Below are 22675 nucleotides of genomic sequence, written 5' to 3' on the forward strand. Positions count from 1 at the left end.
GGAAACTGGATGAGGCTTAACATGAAATGACCACGCACAATGGGAAAACTGTTCTTTATGGTCTACTTTAGTGGTGGCCGACACGCTGTAGCAGCGGACATACAGTGGCCACACACCACCTGGTGTAATATATAGTTATGACACAGTCTATTACCACACTAAAACAAAAAAAATTGACTTGTGGTCTCTTAGAGGGGCACAGTACTGTCACATGCCAACAGCAGCATGCGTCGAGGTCCATGACCTGGGACTCACTGACATAATGACTTCCATGGGTCTGTATCATCAGACAGTAAGGGTTTATTGAGGCCCACGATCAGGTAACTCTTCCAGTTTTAATCATGTGATTTAAACACATATTGGCAAATTCCTTTAAATGTCCAAAACCACAAAGTATTTAATTGCTGATTCTTTTTTTCTAGGGTATGAACTTGGCGAAAGACATCAGTGACCGTGAACGCGGCGGGCGTGCCCATGTGTACGTGGTTGAAGGTGACAATGAGGCAGGTTCACCTAAACTGATGGAGATCCTCATACATATGCTGGGTGAAAGAAGAGAGATAAAGCCACCAATATCCGATGATGTGGTGGACAGCGTGGCCGCAGGGGCAATAAAGTTGTATCAGTAAGTGATTACTGAATGCCATTGACAATGTGTGTGCCATCTCTACCCACCGTGCAGACAAGCGACCATGAAGGCATGTTGTACCCGTGTCTCTGTGTGTCCTCTGTGCTACTGTATGGTTTCTACACTGTAGCAGCTCATGGCTGCCTGACATACCAAAAATTTGAAGTCTGCCTTAAAGAAGAACTTCATGATTAGTTGCCTGAGCTGGAAGGTTGAACTTGATGGACCTAGGTATATTTCAACATATGTCATAGGTCATTATCAGCTGAAGGAAGGAGACGATATGTAGTCAGAATTCGCTGATGATGAGGAAGGAAACATTCCAGATTGTGAACCTTAAAATTGTGAAATTTATTACACAGAGTAACAGATAACAATGGCAACCTGATGGTGCAAGAAGTGGCCACCAAACCATTAACCCAAGATCTGCTCAACCACGACGTAAGTCCTTTATCTTAAGATATAGAAGCTGTGTAGAGTAAAAAGATTAGTAGATACAGTGGGGAAAAAAAGTATTTAGTCAGTCAGCAATAGTGCAAGTTCCACCACTTAAAAAGATGAGAGGCGTCTGTAATTTACATCATAGGTAGACCTCAACTATGGGAGACAAACTGAGAAAAAAAAATCCAGAAAATCACATTGTCTGTTTTTTTTTTTCGTTTTATTTGCATATTATGGTGGAAAATAAGTATTTGGTCAGAAACAAAATTTCTTCTCAATACTTTGTGATATATCCTTTGTTGGCAATGACAGAGGTCAAACGTTTTCTGTAAGTCTTCACAAGGTTGCCACACACTGTTGTTGGTATGTTGGCCCATTCCTCCATGCAGATCTCCTCTAGAGCAGTGATGTTTTTGGCTTTTCGCTTGGCAACACGGACTTTCAACTCCCTCCAAAGGTTTTCTATAGGGTTGAGATCTGGAGACTGGCTAGGCCACTCCAGGACCTTGAAATGCTTCTTACGAAGCCACTCCTTCATTGCCCTGGCGGTGTGCTTTGGATCATTGTCATGTTGAAAGACCCAGCCACGTTTCATCTTCAATGCCCTTGCTGATGGAAGGAGGTTTGCACTTAAAATCTCACGATACATGGCCCCATTCATTCTTTCATGTACCCGGATCAGTCGTCCTGGCCCCTTTGCAGAGAAACAGCCCCAAAGCATGATGTTTCCACCACCATGCTTTACAGTAGGTATGGTGTTTGATGGATGCAACTCAGTATTCTTTTTCCTCCAAACACGACAAGTTGTGTTTCTACCAAACAGTTCCAGTTTGGTTTCATCAGACCATAGGACATTCTCCCAAAACTCCTCTGGATCATCCAAATGCTCTCAAGCAAACTTCAGACGGGCCCGGACATGTACAGGCTTAAGCAGTGGGACACGTCTGGCACTGCAGGATCTGAGTCCATGGTGGCGTAGTGTGTTACTTATGGTAGGCCTTGTTACATTGGTCCCAGCTCTCTGCAGTTCATTCACTAGGTCCGCCCCGCGTGGTTCTGGGATTTTTGCTCACTGTTCTTGTGATCATTCTGACCCCACGGGGTGGGATTTTGCGTGGAGCACCAGATCGAGGGAGATTATCAGTGGTCTTGTATGTCTTCCATTTTCTAATTATTGCTCCCACAGTTGATTTCTTCACTCCAAGCTGGTTGGCTATTGCAGATTCAGTCTTCCCAGCCTGGTGCAGGGCTACAATTTTGTTTCTGGTGTCCTTTGACAGCTCTTTGGTCTTCACCATAGTGGAGTTTGGAGTCAGACTGTTTGAGGGTGTGCACAAGTGTCTTTTTATACTGATAACAAGTTTAAACAGGTGCCATTACTACAGGTAATGAGTGGAGGAAAGAGGAGACTCTTAAAGAAGAAGTTACAGGTCTGTGAGAGCCAGAAATCTTGATTGCTTGTTTCTGACCAAATACTTATTTTCCACCATAATATGCAAATAAAATGAAAAAAAAACAGACAATGTGATTTTCTGGATTTTTTTTTCTCAGTTTGTCTACCATAGTTGAGGTCTACCTATGATGTAAATTACAGACGCCTCTCATCTTTTTAAGTGGTGGAACTTGCACTATTGCTGACTGACTAAATACTTTTTTTCCCCACTGTATATAGATATGCAGGAGGTCCATCAATGGAGGTGTCCACCAAACCTTAAATCCAAGGACTGCCCAAAGATATAGAAGCCATGTAGAAGAAAAACATTAGATAGATTTTGTCAGAATTTCCCCTGGTCTGAATGTACAAATCTTAGAATGAATGTTCTAGATTGCAATAAGTAATAGCTACATTTCTCACTCCGGTCAGGATTGCTACATCTTGGATCAGGGTGGAATCAAGATCTTTGTGTGGAAAGGAAAAAACGCATCAAAGGAAGAGAAGCAGCAAGCCATGAATAGAGCGCTGGTGAGTGCGGCATCTGCACAGAGCAGCCATGACCTCGGCCGGGTATCACTGTGTGTATAGCGCTCTATACCATGTGCCGGTATATCACAGTCTCTGCTCTGCTCAGATTTGCTCTTTCTCTTCCATTTTTTTTTTTATATCACTTACCTTGTTTAACAAACAGAATTTTATCAAAGCCAAGAACTATTCCCCGTCCACTAACGTCGAGGTTCAGAATGACGGATCCGAGTCTGCTGTATTCAAGCAGCTTTTCCAGAAATGGAGCACAAAGGAACAGACTGTCGGGCTCGGAAAAACAAGCACTGTTGGTAAAGTGGGTAAGTTGTCAAAATAAATAAGTAAAATGTTCACAGCATAAATAAAAGTTAAATAAGTAAAGACACTAGCGCTAAAGGGGATAGGTACTGCTGACAGCTGCTCACAGAAAAACGGGTCCTGTGTGGCAAACCCGTAGAGAAAGGTGATCAAATACAAATATGATCTATAGCCCAAACAGTAGATCTGCAGTGTTAGCAGAAACACCACAAATTGTTGTCTCTTCTATTTATAAAGAGGTATTGCTTTTTGAATGGATCCTCTGAGCATTACTTTCTACATGCAACTGTTATTGATATATTTCTCATTGCACGTCTTCCCTACCCCTAATGTCCGTCCACTAGCTGTTTAGGGCAAGAGTACCCAGTTTGAAAAATGTCCACAACATTTTAGCGAATTTTAGGAGTATAAATAAATGTAAGGTGAGGTGTAAGAATCCGGGTCCCCAGCAGCACAGAGTATTTCAGGAGAGGAGTGTATGGCTCTTATGGGAGGCAATAACATGTTCACTTATGATGCCGTACATGAGAACATTTCTGCAGGAGAACATTCGTTAAAAAGAAACACAGACCAATAATCTGTAATTATTCATATAGGGAACTTTTTCTTGCCATTACTTAGATTTTTTTTTTCTCTAAGATTGCACCACATAATAATATGTTTTATATATTACAATACAGCCAAAGTAGAACAAGTAAAGTTTGATGCCAACTCAATGCACGCCAAACCTGAGGTAGCCGCACAGCAGAAGATGGTAGATGATGGAACCGGAGAAGCCGAGGTAATAATATCACAAATAAAAAAAAAAAAAGTTACAGGAGAGCTATAGTAACAGGTCGCACCTGCGGATCAATGTATCAAAAATTGATAAACAGTAAAAAAAAAACAAACCCAAAGAATACGTGCTCACCACATTTATTGACCAGCTTTATCTTTTCACGGATCACGTCTACAGGTCTATAGAATTGAAAACCTGGAAATGGCACCTGTAGAAAAACAATGGCTTGGACACTTCTATGGTGGAGACTGTTACTTGATTCTCTACAAGTATTTGGTCAATAACAAGTATCATTACATCATCTACATGTGGCAAGTAAGGACTCGTCATCTATCTGTCTATGAAAAACTGAATTCCTAACAGAATTATGTGAATTATACTGTTATATGTGTAAACACATGCCTATACGTATGTGCTGTGTATACATGTGTGTATGTGTCCTGTGTATATATACAGTGGTGTGAAAAAGTGTTCGCCCCCTTCCTGATTTGTTTTGCATGTTTGTCACTTAAATGTTTCAGATCACCAAACCAATGTAAATATTAGACAAAGATAACACAAGTATAAACAAAATGCAGTTTATAAATGAAGATCTCTATTATTAAGGGAAAAAGAAATCCAAACCTACAGGGCCCTGTGTGAGAGTGATTGCCCCTAAACCTCGTAACTGGTTGGGCCGCCCTTAGCAACAACCACTGCAATCAAGCATTTGTGATAACTGGCAATGAGTCTTTTAGGCTATGTGGCCACGATCTGGAATTAGCAGCGCTTTGGACACAGCATATTTTCGCTGCATCCAAAACGCTGTGTTGCAGGTATATCCACATTTTCACTGATCCATGCGAATTTACCACATTCAATTGATTACATTTCTGTTTTGCGGAGACTAGCAGCTCCGCAAGAGAAATTGACATGCTGTGGTCCTGAAAGACACTCCGCATGTCCAGTGTCGGACTGGGGTGCCAAGGGCCCACCAGTAACATTGACTAGTGGACCCACTTTTCACCTGCATACAAATAGTACACTAACCCCATTCACAAATTTACCTATATCTCTATATAATAATAAACTGGGTAGTTTGGTTAATGAGTGATGAGATGTTGCATTTTTTCGTACAGAGAGAATCAACTGAATAATGCCAAGTACTGCCCATACAGGGGCTTGGGGGCCCAGATCTGCACAGGGGTCCACCGGGGGATTCCCCTGTTACCCTATGGGCCAGTCCGAGCCTGCGCATGTCAGTTTCCGCGGGTGATCCGCATAATGGACATGGGATTTCTAGAAATCCCATCTACTATGCTGTAACATCTGGCCACTGTATAAATGCGCAGCTTCAAACCCGCAGCAATTCCTGATCGTGGGGACAAACCCTTACTGCACATTAGAGGTTTCCGATCATGAACCGTCTTTGTAAGGTCATGCCACAGCATCTCAATCGGATTAAGGTCAGGACTTTGACTAGGCTGCTCCAAAGTCTTAATTTTGTTTTTCTTAAGCCATTCAGAGGTGGACTTTCTGGTGTATTTTGGATCATTATCCAACTGCATAACCCAAGTTTGCTTCAGCTTGAGCTCACAAACAGATGGCCGGACATTCTTCTTCAGGATTTTTTGGTAGATAGCAGAATTCATGACTTCATTTAACACGGCAAGTCTTTCAGGTCCTGAAGCAGCAAAACAGCCCCAGATCCTCACACTACCACCACCATATTTTACTGTTGGTGTGATGTTATTTTTTTTCTGAAATGCTTTGTTACTTCTACACCAGATGTAATGGGACATACACCTTCCAAAAAGTTCAACTTTTGTCTCTTCAGTCCACAGAGTAGTCTCCCAAAAGTCTTGGTGATCATCAAGATGTTTGCTGGCAAAACTGAGATGAGCTTTTATGTTCTTATTGCTCAGCAGTAGTTTTCATCTTGGAACTCTGCCATGCAGGCCATTTTTGCCCAGTCTCTTTCTTATGGTGGTGTCATGAACAATGACTTTAAATGAGGCAAGTGATGCCTGCAGTTCTTTAGATGTTGTTGTGGGGTCTTTTGTGACCTCTTGGATGAGTCATCGCTGCACTCTTGGAGTAATATTAGTCTGCCAGCCACTTGTGGGATGGTTCACCACTATTCCATGTTTGTGCCATTTGTGGATAATGGCTCTCACTGTGGTTCACTGAAGTCCCAAAGCTTTAGAAACGGCTTTGTTACCTTTTCCAGACTGATAGATCTCAATTACTTTTGTTTCTCATTTGTTCCATAATTTTTGTAGATTGCGGCATGATGTCTAGCTTTTGAAGATCTTTTGGTCTACTTCACTTGTCAGGCAGGTCCTAGTTAAGTGATTTAAAGATTGAGAACAGGTGTGGCGGTAATCAGGCCTGTGTGTGGCTAGGGAATTTCAACTCCACTTCCCAAAGATGTGATAAACCGCAGTTAATTTATGCTTTAAAGGGGGACAATCACTTTCACACAGGACCCTGTAGGTTTGGATTTCTTTTTCCCTTCATAATAAATACCTTCATTTAAAAAAACTGCATTCTGTGATTACTTGTGTTATCTTTGTCTAATATTTAAATTTGGTGATCTGAAATGCAAACTAAATGTTTGAGTGTGACGGTGCAATATGTGAGCATTTACAGCCCCACTTTGTCTAAAATCGGCCCTGAATATATAAAATGCAAACTGCATTACCGCCATATAGATTATATGAGTACTTTATTAAAATGAAGGTTCTAAGTGCAAAAATTGGCCAATGTGTGTGTATACTACCACAAGGTGACCTTCTTCTGATAGAAATAGTCAGGATCCTATCAGACATGTTTCTCCCTGGGGAAAATCCTACAAATTTAGTTTTGTATTTGTCTATATACATTTTTTTTTTTATCTATCTAACTAGTTAATAAAAAAAAAGTGAAAAACAGTCCTAGTAATAAATTATTGTGTGCACGTTTTCATAGGCTTACTAAAAACAACTATAAATAACTAGTAGAAAAAAATAAGACTGCAGCACTCCAACAGTTAATGTGCAAAAAAGACGGACTCGGTATTACCCCAAGATCTGCAATACATTTTATCTAATGTCTAATATCATCTAATTTCTATTATCAGTGTAGTTTCTATCTAATATCTATGTGTCTCTCTGTGAACGCAGGGTCGCCACGCCAGCCAGGATGAGATCGCTGCATCCGCGTATCAGGCCGTAGCCCTGGATCAGCAATATGATGGACAACCTGTTCAAGTGCGAGTGACGATGGGGAAGGAGCCCTCACACCTCATGGCCATATTTAAAGGGAAGATGGTGGTGTACGAGGTACAAGTCTACACACGCACCTACGTATATATATCCGAAAGTTTTGGCATCCTTGGAATTGTTCCAGAAAATTAAATATTTCTCCCCATCATGATCACACATTTTCTATGTTTATTTCCTTTGTGAGTACCGGAACAACACAAAAAAAAACAAAGAAAAAAAAGGCAAATTCAACATAATTTCACACAAAACCCCCAAAATGGGCAGGGCACAATTGTTGGCACCTTTCCAAAATTGTGGGTAAACAACTTTGTTTCAAGCATGTGATGCTCGCTCACACTCAGCTGTGGCAAGTAACAGGTGTGAGCAATATGAAAATTATACCGGGAACCAGATAAAATGGGGAGAAGTTGGCTCAATCTTTGCATTGTGTGTCTGTGTGTGCCACATGGAGAACACAAAGAGGAGAAGAGAACTGTCTGAGGACTTGAGAACCAAAATTGTTGAACAAGGGCGCCAACACTTTTAGCCATGAATGTGTGTGTATAATATTGGCTGTGATCCTTGCGTTACTTTGATGATCGCAGATCAATGTTGCACAGTAATGACTGAGCTACTGTATTGTTACCTTGTGCAGCGCTCACCAGAGAGATACACTAACACTAGATGTGACGTGTCTTTTCTACAGGGCGGTACTTCTCGTGCTGACAGCGACTATATTCCCCCCGAGGTCAGACTGTTCCATGTTCACGGCACCAATGAGTACAACACCAAGGCCTTTGAGGTCCCCGTCCGGGCATCGTCTCTTAATTCTAACGATGTGTTCGTTTTGAAAACCAAGGGGAACTGCTACGTGTGGTGCGGAAAGGTAAGGTCAGCAGTGACGTGGCCTCATAGACTGGAGTAGTCTCTTGTATGGTGGATATATTGGATGAAACAAATTGTTCCTTAAAGGGGATTTTTCTGAAATTTGCATGCTGAAGGTTATCAGCACCGGGCACAGCCACAGTTATATATGTGTGTCACCGCAGTATCGGGCACAGCCACAGTTGTATGGGTGTCACCGCAGTATCGGGCACAGCCACAGTTGTATGGGTGTCACCGCAGTACCGGGCACAGCCACAGTTGTATGGGTGTCGCCGCAGTACCGGGCACAGCCACAGTTGTATGGGTGTCGCCGCAGTACCGGGCACAGCCACAGTTGTATGGGAGTCGCCGCAGTCCCGGGCACAACCACAGTTATATGGGTGTCGCTACAGTACCTAGCACAGCCACAGTTATATGGGTGTCGCCGCAGTCCCGGGCACAGCCACAGTTGTATGGATGTCGCTACAGTACCTAGCACAGCCACAGCTATATGGGTGTCGCTGCAGTACCAGGCACAGACACAGCTATATGGGTGTCGCTGCAGTACCAGGCACAGCCACAGCTATATGGGTGTCGCTGCAGTACCAGGCACAGCCACAGTTATATGGGTGTCGCTGCAGTACCAGGCACAGCCACAGTTATATGGGTGTTGCCGCAGTACCAGGCACAGCCGTATGGGTGTCGCTACACTACCTAGCACAGCCACAGTTATATGGGTGTCGCCGCAGTACCAGCACAGCCACAGTTAAATGGGTGTCGCTGCAGTACCTAGCACTGCCACAGTTATATGGGTGTTTCCGCAGTACTGGGCACAGCCACAGTTGTATGGGTATCGCCGCAGTACCGGGCACAGCCACAGTTGTCTGGGTGTCTCCGCAGTACCGTCACAGCCACAGTTGTATGGGTGTCTCCGCAGTACCGGCACAGCCACAGTTGTGTGGGTGTCTTCACAGTACCGTCACAGCCACAGTTGTATGGGTGTCTCCGCAGTACCGGGCACAGCCACAGTTGTATGGGTGTCTCCACAGTACCGGGCACAGCCACAGTTGTATGGGTGTCTCCACAGTACCGGGCACAGCCACAGTTGTATGGGTGTCTCCGCAGTACCGGGCACAGCCACAGTTGTATGGGTGTCTCTGCAGTACCGGGCACAGCCACAGTTGTATGGGTGTCTCCGCAGTACCGGGCACAGCCACAGTTGTATGGGTGTCTCCGCAGTAACGGGCACAGCCACAGTTGTATGGGTGTCGCCGCAGTAGTGGGCACAGCCACAGTTGTATGTGTGTCGCTGCAGTAGTGGGCACAGCCACAGTTGTATGGGTGTCTCCGCAGTAACGGGCACAACCACAGTTGTATGGGTGTCGCCGCAGTAGTGGGCACAGCCACAGTTGTATGTGTGTCGCTGCAGTAGTGGGCACAGCCACAGTTGTATGGGTGTCGCCACAGTACCGGGCACAGCCACAGTTGTATGGGTGTCGCCGCAGTACCGGGCACAGCCACAGTTGTATGGGTGTCGCCGCAGTAGTGGGCACAGCAACAGTTGTATGTGTGTTGCCGCAGTAGTGGGCACAGCCACAATTGTATGGGTGTCGCCGCAGTAGTGGGCACAGCCACAGTTGTATGGGTGTGGCCGCAGTAGTGGGCACAGCCACAGTTGTATGTGTCGCCGCAGTACCGGGCACAGCCACAGTTATATGGGTGTTGCTGCAGTACCAGGCACAGCCGTATGGGTGTCGCTGCAGTACCTAGCACTGCCAGTTATATGGGTGTCGCCGCAATACCGGCGCAGCCACAGTTGTATGGGTGTCTCCGCAGTACCGGCACAGCCACAGTTGTATGGGTGTCGCCGCAGTACCGGGCACAGCCACAGTTGTATGGGTGTTGCCGCAGTACCGGGCACAGCCACAGTTGTATGGGTGTCGCCGCAGTAGTGGGCACAGCCACAGTTGTATGGGTGTCGCCGCAGTACCGGGCACAGCCACAGTTGTATGGGTGTCGCCGCAGTAGTGGGCACAGCAACAGTTGTATGGGTGTGGCTGCAGTAGTGGGCACAGCCACAATTGTATGGGTGTGGCCGCAGTAGTGGGCACAGCCACAGTTGTATGTGTTGCCGCAGTACCGGGCACAGCCACAGTTATATGGGTGTTGCTGCAGTACCAGGCACAGCCGTATGGGTGTCGCTGCAGTACCTAGCACTGCCAGTTATATGGGTGTCGCCGCAATACCGGCGCAGCCACAGTTGTATGGGTGTTGCCGCAGTACCGGGCACAGCCACAGTTGTATGGGTGTCGCCGCAGTAGTGAGCACAGCCACAGTTGTATGGGTGTCGCCGCAGTACCGGGCACAGCCACAGTTGTATGGGTGTCGCCGCAGTAGTGGGCACAGCCACAGTTGTATGGGTGTCGCCGCAGTACCGGGCACAGCCACAGTTGTATGGGTGTTGCCGCAGTACCGGGCACAGCCACAGTTATATGGGTGTCGCTGCAGTACATAGCACTGCCAGTTATATGGGTGTCGCCGCAATACCGGCGCAGCCACAGTTGTATGGGTGTCTCCGCAGTACCGGCACAGCCACAGTTGTATGGGTGTCGCCGCAGTACCGGGCACAGCCACAGTTGTATGGGTGTTGCCGCAGTACCGGGCACAGCCACAGTTGTATGGGTGTCGCCGCAGTAGTGAGCACAGCCACAGTTGTATGGGTGTCGCCGCAGTACCGGGCACAGCCACAGTTGTATGGGTGTCGCCGCAGTAGTGGGCACAGCCACAGTTGTATGGGTGTCGCCGCAGTACCGGGCACAGCCACAGTTGTATGGGTGTTGCCGCAGTACCGGGCACAGCCACAGTTGTATGGGTGTCGCCGCAGTAGTGGGCACAGCCACAGTTGTATGGGTGTCGCCGCAGTACCGGGCGCAGCCACAGTTGTATGGGTGTCGCCGCAGTAGTGGGCACAGCAACAGTTGTATGGGTGTGGCTGCAGTAGTGGGCACAGCCACAATTGTATGGGTGTCGCCGCAGTAGTGGGCACAACCACAGTTGTATGGGTGTGGCCGCAGTAGTGGGCACAGCCACAGTTGTCTGGGTGTCTCCGCAGTACCGGCACAGCCACAGTTATATGGGTGTTGCTGCAGTACCAGGCACAGCCGTATGGGTGTCGCTGCAGTACCTAGCACTGCCAGTTATATGGGTGTCGCCGCAATACCGGCGCAGCCACAGTTGTATGGGTGTCTCCGCAGTACCGGCACAGCCACAGTTGTATGGGTGTCGCCGCAGTACCGGGCACAGCCACAGTTGTATGGGTGTTGCCGCAGTACCGGGCACAGCCACAGTTGTATGGGTGTCGCCGCAGTAGTGGGCACAGCCACAGTTGTATGGGTGTCGCCGCAGTACCGGGCACAGCCACAGTTGTATGGGTGTCGCCGCAGTAGTGGGCACAGCCACAGTTGTATGGGTGTCGCCGCAGTACCGGGCACAGCCACAATTGTATGGGTGTCGCCGCAGTAGTGGGCACAGCCACAGTTGTATGGGTGTGGCCGCAGTAGTGGGCACAGCCACAGTTGTATGTGTCGCCGCAGTACCGGGCACAGCCACAGTTATATGGGTGTCGCTGCAGTACCTAGCACTGCCAGTTATATGGGTGTCGCCGCAATACCGGCGCAGCTACAGTTGTCTGGGTGTCTCCGCAGTACCGGCACAGCCACAGTTATATGGGTGTTGCTGCAGTACCAGGCACAGCCGTATGGGTGTCGCTGCAGTACCTAGCACTGCCAGTTATATGGGTGTCGCCGCAATACCGGCGCAGCCACAGTTGTATGGGTGTCTCCGCAGTACCGGCACAGCCACAGTTGTATGGGTGTCGCCGCAGTACCGGGCACAGCCACAGTTGTATGGGTGTCACCGCAGTAGTGGGCACAGCCACAGTTGTATGGGTGTCGCCGCAGTACCGGGCACAGCCACAGTTGTATGGGTGTCGCCGCAGTAGTGGGCACAGCCACAGTTGTATGGGTGTCGCCGCAGTACCGGGCACAGCCACAATTGTATGGGTGTCGCCGCAGTAGTGGGCACAGCCACAGTTGTATGGGTGTGGCCGCAGTAGTGGGCACAGCCACAGTTGTATGTGTCGCCGCAGTACCGGGCACAGCCACAGTTATATGGGTGTTGCTGCAGTACCAGGCACAGCCGTATGGGTGTCGCTGCAGTACCTAGCACTGCCAGTTATATGGGTGTCTCCGCAGTACCGGCACAGCCACAGTTATATGGGTGTTGCTGCAGTACCAGGCACAGCCGTATGGGTGTCGCTGCAGTACCTTGCACTGCCAGTTATAAGGGTGTCGCCGCAATACCGGCGCAGCCACAGTTGTATGGGTGTCTCCGTAGTACCGGCACAGCCACAGTTGTATGGGTGTCGCCGCAGTACCGGGCACAGCCACAGTTGTATGGGTGTTGCCGCAGTACCGGGCACAGCCACAGTTGTATGGGTGTCGCCGCAGTAGTGGGCACAGCCACAGTTGTATGGGTGTCGCCGCAGTAGTGGGCACAGCCACAGTTGTATGGGTGTCGCTACAGTACCTAGCACAGCCACAGATGTATGGGTGTCGCCGCAGTACCGACACAGCCACAGTTATATGGGTGTCACCGCAGTACCGGGCACAGCCACAGTTATATGGGTGTTGCTGCAGTACCAGGCACAGCCGTATGGGTGTCACTGCAGTACCTAGTACTGTCACAGTTATATGGGTGTCGCCGCAGTACCGGCGCAGCCACAGTTATATGGGTGTTTCCGCAGTACCGGGCACAGCCACAGTTGTATGGGTGTCTCCGCAGTACCGGGCACAGCCACAGTAGTATGGGTGTTTCCGCAGTAATGGGCACAGCCACAGTTGTATGGGTGTCTCCGCAGTACTGGGCACAGCCACAGTTGTATGGGTGTCTCCGCAGTACCGGCACAGCCACAGTTGTATGGGTGTCGCCGCAGTAGTGGGCACAGCCACAGTTGTATGGGTGTCGCCGCAGTACCGGGCACAGCCAGTTGTATGGGTGTCTCCGCAGTACCGGCACAGCCACAGTTGTATGGGTGTGGCCGCAGTAGTGGGCACAGCCACAGTTTTATGGGTGTCGCCGCAGTACCGGCACAGCCACAGTTGTATGGGTGTGGCCGCAGTACCGGCACAGCCACAGTTGTATGGGTGTTTCCGCAGTACCGGGCACAGCCACAGTTGTATGGGTGTCTCTGCAGTACCGGGCACAGCCACAGTTGTATGGGTGTTTCCGCAGTACCGGGCACAGCCACAGTTGTATGGGTGTCTCCACATTACCGGGCACAGCCACAGTTGTATGGGTGTCTCTGCAGTACCGGGCACAGCCACAGTTGTATGGGTGTCTCTGCAGTACCGGGCACAGCCACAGTTGTATGGGTGTCTCTGCAGTACCGGGCACAGCCACAGTTGTATGGGTGTCTCCGCAGTACCGGGCACAGCCACAGTTGTATGGGTGTTTCCGCAGTACCGGGCACAGCCACAGTTGTATGGGTGTCTCCACATTACCGGACACAGCCACAGTTGTATGGGTGTCTCCGCAGTACCGGGCACAGCCACAGTTGTATGGGTGTCGCCGCAGTACTGGGCACAGCCGCAGTACCGGCACAGCCACAGTTGTATGGGTGTCGCCGCCGCAGTAGTGGGCACAGCCACAGTTGTATGGGTGTCTCCGCAGTACCGGCACAGCCACAGTTGTATGGGTGTGGCCGCAGTAGTGGGCACAGCCACAGTTGTATGGGTGTGGCCGCAGTAGTGGGCACAGCCACAGTTGTATGGGTGTGGCCGCAGTAGTGGGCACAGCCACAGTTGTATGGGTGTCGCCGCAGAATCGGCACAGCCACAGTTGTATGGGTGTGGCCGCAGTACCGGCACAGCCACAGTTGTATGGGTGTTTCCGCAGTACCGGCACAGCCACAGTTGTATGGGTGTGGCCGCAGTACTGGGCACAGCCACAGTTGTATGGGTGTCTCCGCAGTACCAGCACAGCCACAGTTGTATGGGTGTCTCCGCAGTACCAGCACAGCCACAGTTGTATGGGTGTCTCAGCAGTACCGGCACAGCCACAGTTGTATGGGTGTCTCAGCAGTACCGGCACAGCCACAGTTGTATGGGTGTCTCCGCAGTACCGGCACAGCCACAGTTGTATGGGTGTCTCCGCAGTACTGGCACAGCCACAGTTGTATGGGTGTCGCCGCAGTACCGGCACAGCCACAGTTGTATGGGTGTCGCCGCAGTACCGGGCACAGCCACAGTTGTATGGGTGTCACCGCAGTACTGGGCACAGCCACAGTTGTATGGGTGTCTCCGCAGTACCGGCACAGCCAGTTGTATGGGTGTCTCCGCAGTACCGGGCACAGCCATAGTTGTATGGGTGTCGCCGCAGTACCGGGCACAGCCACAGTTGTATGGGTGTTGCCGCAGTACCAGGGAACACACACAGTTATATGGGTGTCGCCGCAGTACCGGGCACAGCCACAGTTGCCCCCTGAATTCTATAAAAGCTGCAGCCGGTGAAGGGACGTGACAATTGCTCGACTCACAAAACTGATTGTCACTATTGGACATGTGAGAGCCTGGAAAATCTCTGTAATTAATGTTCAATACCAATAAAAGGAATGTGATGAAATTCTCTGCGATTGTATTCTCCTTCCATGTAACGAGATGCAGCATAAGATAAAGTTAATGTTGGTTCCTTTATTTGTATCCACAGGGCTGCAGTGGTGACGAGAGAGCGATGGCTAAGAATGTGGCTGACATCATTTCCAGAGGGGAGAAGGTGGTGGTGGCCGAGGGGCAGGAGCCATCGGAGTTCTGGTTGGCACTGGGTGGCAAGAGCCAGTATGCCAGCAGTAAGAGGTAAAGCAGAGTGGACCTTGCTGTGGATACAGCACCATGTTCGTGTCGCATCGCTGATGTGCTGTCACTAGTTTTGCTAGTTGTAATCTCCTTAACAACCAGAGGTGTTTTTGGTTTTGCATTTTCATTGTTCGCTCCCCTTCTTCCCAGAGCCATAACTTTTTTATTTTTTTGGTCAAAATGGCCGTGTGAGGCTTGTTTTTTGCACGACGAGTTGTACTTTTGAACGTCACCATGGTTTTACCATGTCGTGTACTTAAAAATGGGAAAAAAAATCCAAGTGCGTTGAAATTGCAAAAAAGTGTAATCTCATGTCTAGGCTCTTTTTCTATTTAAATAGTGAAAAAAAAAAAAAAAATTCCAAAGTTTAAAAAAAAAAAAAAAAAAAAAATGGTGCCATTTTCCGATACCCAATAACGTCTCCATTTTTCGTGATCTTGGGTTGGGCGAGGGCTTATTTTTTGCGTGCCGAGCTCTGGTTTTTAATTATTTCAATGCAGTGTTGCAGCGACCAAAAAAAAATTCTGGTGTTTTGACTTTTTTCTCGTTATGCCATTTAGCGATCGGGTTGATTCTTTTTTATATTCATAGGTGGGGCGATTCCAATTATGTGTATGTTTGATTTTTTTATTTATTGTTTTATTTTGAATGGGGCGAAAGACAAATGATTTGAACTTTTATATATTTTTTTTTATATTTTTTTTAATTTTTTTTATATATATACTTTTGGCATGCTTCAATAGTCTTCATGGCAAATTGCCTGTATGTAGCAGAATTGCTGACTTGCTATGAGCGCTGACCACCGGGATGATCTCATAGCAATCTGGCATTGACAACTATAGAGTTCTGATGGAACCCTCTTCTGGTTGTCTTGATAACCCATCAGTGACTCACGATCTCGTGACGGGGTCACCGATGGGCGGGACTTCTGGCGCGTTTGCCGGAAGCACAAGATAAATGCCGCTGTCATACTCTGACAGCGACATTTAACGGGTTAACAACCGCGGGTGGATCACAATTCCACCTGCGGCTGTGCCTCTAACAGCCTTCAAAATAGCTGACGTGTGCCAGAAAGATGTGAGCTCAGCGCTGGAGCCCACATCAAATGGAGGGAGTGTGACATTGGCATACATTTAAGCCTGATGTCGGAAAGGGGTATTCCTACATTCTGATTATTGAGACCCCGGCAATCCAGAGAACTGGGCTCTACAGAGGTTCTCGTGCTCAACCTCTGCTTCATTCATTATGGGACTCCTGGAAAGCACCAGTCAGCACTCTTCCATTTCCATCAGTCCCATAGACAGCGATGGAGCAGAGGTCAAGAATACGCACCTCCACTCCAATCTCAGGTTTGCTAGGGGATCTTGTGCCCGCCCCCCCTCCCAGGGCCTCCCCCTGAGATCAATAAGTTATCGCCTATCCTACTTACGGACAAGGTTAAGAGTTGTCAAGTGAAAACAAGTTATCACCTATGCACAGGATCTTGCAGATCGCAGGGACCCGATCGCTGGGACCCCCTCCCCCCTGCCAATCAGCAGGATGGTACCCCTTTATTAAATGAGTGGCCGTGCGCATGCCCGATGCATACAGTATGTAATTCAGCAGCCATGCAGAGCACTTGTCCCTCTACCAGAAAAAATGATCTGCAATTCCTACAACAATATTGTATTAAGAAATATCCAGAAATTATTCCGCACAGAATTTTGGGTCCGTTTTTGAGTTGGTTTTTTTTTGTAGACTTACTGGAAGGTGTTGAGTCAACAAGATAATGATGAACAAGATATGTTTTTTATGTTCTAGACTGCAAGAAGAAGTTCCAGATATCACCCCGCGCCTGTACGAGTGCTCCAACCAGACAGGAACGTTCCGTGCAACTGAAATTTCAGATTTCCACCAGGATGATCTGGATGAAGATGACGTCTTCTTGTTGGACGCTTGGGATCAGGTACGGATGACATATTCCTGATGTCCAGTCAGTTTAGTTCATCTATGTGACAAAATCTTTTGTGCTCTAAGACACTAAATTGAGAAGACGCAAGAATTAAAGAGCCATTGGTGCTGGGACTGCAGTACTACACACAGCCACATGTATGTGGGGCGCTGTGCCCGGGTAAACATGGAAGGCTACATGGTTCTTTTAATTTTTAATTGCTGCAGGTGCAACACAATCCCAACCAAAGTCCCATAAAAGCCTATTTGTAAGATCTTTTGCTGACAGGTTTTCTCACTGCTGAAGGTTTGCTACAATGTAGTCCATCTGAGATAATGTTGTGGAAACAAACTGATTTTCAGGCGCAACAAATTTTACCAGAACAGATACATTGTAACAAACTATATAGGAGGGATTTCAGCTGACAGATGATTTTCTAGACTAGATAGAACTGTGAGGGTATGTGCACACGCTGCGGATTACTCTGCGGATCTTTCCACGCGGATTTGGCTAAATCCGCAGGTCAAATGACCTGCGGATTTAGTGCAGATTTCCCCTGCGTTTTCCTATAGTGGAGCAGGTGTAAAAACAGTGCGGATCCACAAAAAGAAGTGACATGTTGCAGATTTGAACCTGCTGAAAAATCCGCAGCATGTGCACCGTGCTTTTGATTTTAGGTTAACTTTCATTGTAAACGCAGCATAATCCGCAGCGTGTGCAATCCCTCCAGCCGTGAAAACTATTTGGTCTATATGTAGAGATGAGCGACCATCGTCGGCTCCCTCCTTATTCGGCAAGCTATAGCGCTTACCGCAGAAGCTGCATCGGGAACCTGGCTACCAGGAGCGCTCCCCTATAATCAGGTGTTGGGGGCCGCAGCTGCATGTGGCTGTGTGACAGTCACAACATACAGGCTCTCCATATGAGTTTTCAATCAATGGATAATTTAAAAAAAAAAATAAAAATAATAATATTCCTATCCGTTGACGGACAGAACAATCGTAGGAAACAGCAATGAGTAGAAACAAAAAAAAAACTTTCAGTAAGCGGTTCATTCCTGGCGATATCAGCCATGTCTGCAGCGGGACACACGATTGCGGCTGCTAAATAATCTTAGATACGAGTTAGACCCCAGGTGGGGAATCCCACCCTCAAACCTTTAGCACCTGGATGTGACTTATGGCACGATAATGACGATTCAAAAAAAATTGTCACGTTCTTAAAAGGGTTTTTCCATTTTCTGAGGAATGTTCATTGTAGCGAATCCTCGCAGGTCTTTCTATGGATCGGCAAAGATGCAAATGAATCAGAAAAGAGAGACGCAGCAGTCACAGCTCAGGAGTATCTGAAGAGTCATCCTGGAAGTCGGGATGTCAACACCCCCATCATTGTGGTGAAGCAAGGATTCGAACCCCCAACCTTCACAGGCTGGTTCCACGCATGGGATCCCTTTAAATGGGAGGTATGTGATCACCCCTACAATAAGCGGATCTAAAGGTCTCAGTGTGCTGGAGCCTAGTGATCGACTCCATGACTCAGCAGCAAGGGTTTCACTTCCCTGCAGCGCCACCACAGGGCAAATGTAGCATTGTAATGTTGTAAATAGACATTTTGGGTAATACATGGATGGGCCGGGTCCTCCTAAGACAGACGCTCTTTGTAGGAAGTTTCCACTCTGGATAATGATTAGATGGGGATCCTGTTCACCCCTAATTAACTAATAATTATTTAACTGGACACCTGACAGCTTTCAGCCTTAATGGTTGTCATTCCTATATCCCCATGACAACTCTTCCTACTCTACACCATTGTGGCTCCAGTTTATTATAGAAACACACTGGATCCACATCAGAACGGACTTGAATAATTCAGTACTTAGTCACTCCAACAATTGATTTTCGTGCACATGGCCGCCCTGGCGCCTGCAATTATAATTTGAGAGGTCCCAAATCAATGTGAAAAATACCAGCATTAAGCATGGTGATGGTTTCCAATAAATTCTTATTTCTATTGAACTTATTTTTCAGAACACAAAATCATATGAACAATTAAAAGCTGAATTAGGAAATGAAGAGTCTATTGACCAGTTCTCCTCGGTGAGTGTACAATGTGGATATTACACACGACCAAGTGACGAGTCAATAAAAAGACAAAAAAAAATCATATTGTAGTCACACAATGTAAATATCTTCCTCCTGTGCGCTGCAGCCCTAATGTTCAGCACAGTGCAGGGAGGAGGGGGATGCAGCTGCAGCTTCTCTGTATGGCTGGGAGTTTATGCTGTAAAAGGTGTTGGGACAACTGTGACATCAAGAAAACAAGGGCCGTATCAGGACAACTTCTGCCACTGTCTATATAAGCAACATGGCACACAAGCCGTCATCCATCATGTCCCTGTAGATCATATTTTATTATTATTATGCATTTATATAGCGCCATTTATTCCATGGCGCTTTACATGTGAAAAGGGGAAATATAGACAAGTATAATAAATTATTACCGGATGTTTCATCTTTAATTTTCATTTATAAAAATAATTTCTATCTCTGACAGGAATTTAACAAGACTCCACTGGAATCTTTCACTTCCCAAACCAACCTCGGCTCTCTAGTGCTCCAAACCTACCCGGCTGATGCTTTGCTTAACAAGGCGCCAGATGAATTACCTACGGGAGTAGACCCCAGCCGAAAAGAGGTGAGAAGGGCTGAAATCTGACAATTGTCATAACAGAATGTATGTGCAATACAAAAAGGCACTAGAGGCATCCATCAAATTATTAATACTATAACACTGCCCCCATGTACAAGAATATAACTACTATAACACTGCCCCTATGTACAAGAATATAACTACTATAATACTGCCCCTATGTACAAGAGTATAACTACTATAATACTGCCCCCTATGTACAAGAATATAACTACTATAATACTGCCCCCTATGTACAAGAATATAACTACTATAATACTGCCCCCTATGTACAAGAATATAACTACTATAATACTGCTCCCTATATACAAGAATATAACTACTATAATACTGCTCCTATGTACAAGAATATAACTACTATAATACTGCCCCTATGTACAAGAATATAACTACTATAATACTGCCCCCTATGTACAATAATAATAATCTTTATTTTTATATAGCGCTAACATATTCCGCAGCGCTTTACACACATTATCATTGCTGTCCCCGATGGGGCTCACAATCTAAATTCCCTATCAGTATGTCTTTGGAGTGTGGGAGGAAACCAGAGTACCCAGAGGAAACCCACACAAACACAGGGAGAACATACAAACTCTTTGCAGATGTTGTCCTTGGTGGGATTTGAACCCAGGACTCCAGCGCTGCAAGGCGAGCCACCGTGCTGCCCAAGGCTACAACTACTATAAGGCTATGTGCTCAAGTTGTGGATTTTGCTGCGGGTCCACAGCAGAATCTGCTGCGTTGTACAGTACCATTTTACTCCATGTAAAATGGAAACCGCTGTGCACATACTGCGGAATTTTCCGTGCGGTTTTGCTGCGGTTTCAAATCCGCAGAAAGAAATGACATGTCACTTCTTTTCTGCGGATTCCGCTGCAGTTTACCATCTCCTCCATTGTAGAGGTGATAAACCGCAGGGCTAAACCACAGGTGTTTTGACCTGAAATTTACCTGCGGATTTTTACAAAATCTGCGGGGAAAAATCAGCAGCACCAAAAAATACGTGTGCACATACCCTAATACTGCCCCCTATGTACAAGAATATAACTGCTATAATACTGCCCCCTATGTACAAGAATATAACTACTAAAATATTGCTCCTATGTACAAGAATATAACTACTATAATACTGCCCCCTATGTACAAGAATATAACTACTAAAATATTGCTCCTATGTACAAGAATATAACTACTATAATACTGCCCCCTATGTACAAGAATATAACTACTATAATACTGCCCCCTATGTACAAGAATAGAACTACTATAATACCGCCCCTATGTACAAGAATAGAACTACTATAATACTGCTCCTATGTGCAAGAATAGAACTACTATAATACTGCTCCCTATGTACAAGAATATAACTACTATAATACTGCTCCTATGTACAAGAATATAACTACTATAATACTGCTCCCTATGTACAAGAACATAACTACTATAATACTGCTCCTATGTACAAGATTATAACTACTATAATACTGCTCCTATGTACAAGAATATAACTACTATAATACTGCCCCCTATGTATAAGAATATAACTACTATAATACTGCTCCTATGTACAAGAATATAACTACTATAATACTGCTCCTATGTACAAGAATATAACACTGCTCCTATGTACAAGAATATAACTACTATAATACTGCCCCTGTGTACAAGAATATAACTACTATAATACTGCTCCTATGTACAAGAATATAACACTGCTCCTATGTACAAGAATATAACTACTATAATACTGCCCCTGTGTACAAGAATATAACTACTATGTCCTACATAGATTTTTTTTTTTTTTTTAATATATTTAAAGGGGATCTGTCACCCAGGGCCGGTTTTAGACAAAGTGGGGCCCTAGGCAAAAGTTTAAAGTGGGGCCCCAAATGCTAACATTGTAAAATCATACATTTAGGTTACATTACATGAGCAGGATGCCGATACAGTTGCAGAGGGGCCTGAAGCCAGTGCTGGCACTGTGGCCCCCAAATTCAGGGGCCTTATATCGGCCGACGGGTCTGCCACTATTAGCATTACACAGGAGCGTTGCTAGGGTCAGAAAAGATTGGGGGCCCAAGCCCCAAAGACAAAGAGTTGTCCCCCAACCCCCTCTTAATTTTTTTTTTAACACTGCAGATAACACAGCAGGGCTCCTAACCGTCCTCGATCCAGCGGGACAGTCCCGATTTTGACACTCCCATCTGCGGGATTGTAGTTTTCCCGCACTGCAAATCAGCCACCACGCCCACCTGTCATTTCAGAAGGGACTGTGTACCGACCGCCATACAATTCCCTCTATGCACAGCATACTCCAGAACAGAAGCCCTCCCCGGCTCACGTGACCAGTCACATGACTGTGACCTCATCCTATGTAACACCAGAGAAAGCAGTGATAACTCTCTGAGAACAGATAATATAGTAGATGTCACCTGCAGTCCTATGTAACAGCACAGATAGTCTTACTCTGAAACGCTATGGCTTTGTTCACATGCATTTTTTTCAGTAGCCAAAACCTGTTCTATTGGCAGTAAAAATGTTGCGTTCAAAAACCTGTTTTCATCTTGTTTTCTGGTGTTCTTTACACTTTTTTCAGCTTTTTTTAAAGTGAGGATGTTGCTTTGTCTACAGTATGTTTAAGGCCACGTTCACACGTTGAGTGTTCGGTCAGTATTTCACATCAGTATGTGCAAGTCAAAACCAGGAGGGTGAGAAATCCAGAAGTGCTGATGTGTTTCTACTATACTTTTCCTCTGATTGTTCCACTGCTGTTTCTGCATTACAAATACTGATGTGAAATACCGACCAAATACTGAACGTGTGAACTACACTTAATAGGTTAATTCACCAAAACCACTTAAAAAATTGCAGCGAAAAATGCCGTTGCAATATCTGCAGCTTTCTTTTTT

General features: G+C 46.5%; 1 protein-coding gene across 1 annotated transcript in view; it reads left to right on the plus strand.

The window, feature by feature from the left end:
* Window positions 1–22675, plus strand: part of VIL1 (villin 1) — a 39577-nt gene that overhangs the window by 14129 nt on the left and 2773 nt on the right. Inside the window, exons 7-19 of the mRNA XM_073545394.1 lie at window positions 423–625; window positions 991–1069; window positions 2934–3032; window positions 3196–3349; window positions 4028–4128; window positions 4303–4440; window positions 7269–7427; window positions 8056–8235; window positions 14979–15124; window positions 16925–17069; window positions 18328–18516; window positions 19082–19150; window positions 19608–19748. Of these exons, the coding sequence (XP_073401495.1) occupies window positions 423–625; window positions 991–1069; window positions 2934–3032; window positions 3196–3349; window positions 4028–4128; window positions 4303–4440; window positions 7269–7427; window positions 8056–8235; window positions 14979–15124; window positions 16925–17069; window positions 18328–18516; window positions 19082–19150; window positions 19608–19748 (1803 nt within the window). The remainder of the gene's footprint in view (window positions 1–422; window positions 626–990; window positions 1070–2933; window positions 3033–3195; window positions 3350–4027; window positions 4129–4302; window positions 4441–7268; window positions 7428–8055; window positions 8236–14978; window positions 15125–16924; window positions 17070–18327; window positions 18517–19081; window positions 19151–19607; window positions 19749–22675) is intronic.

This window comes from Dendrobates tinctorius, unplaced genomic scaffold (genome assembly GCF_039654945.1).
Source record: "Dendrobates tinctorius isolate UK_male_01 unplaced genomic scaffold, ASM3965494v1 ptg000143l, whole genome shotgun sequence".
NCBI classification, from domain to species: domain Eukaryota; kingdom Metazoa; phylum Chordata; class Amphibia; order Anura; family Dendrobatidae; genus Dendrobates; species Dendrobates tinctorius.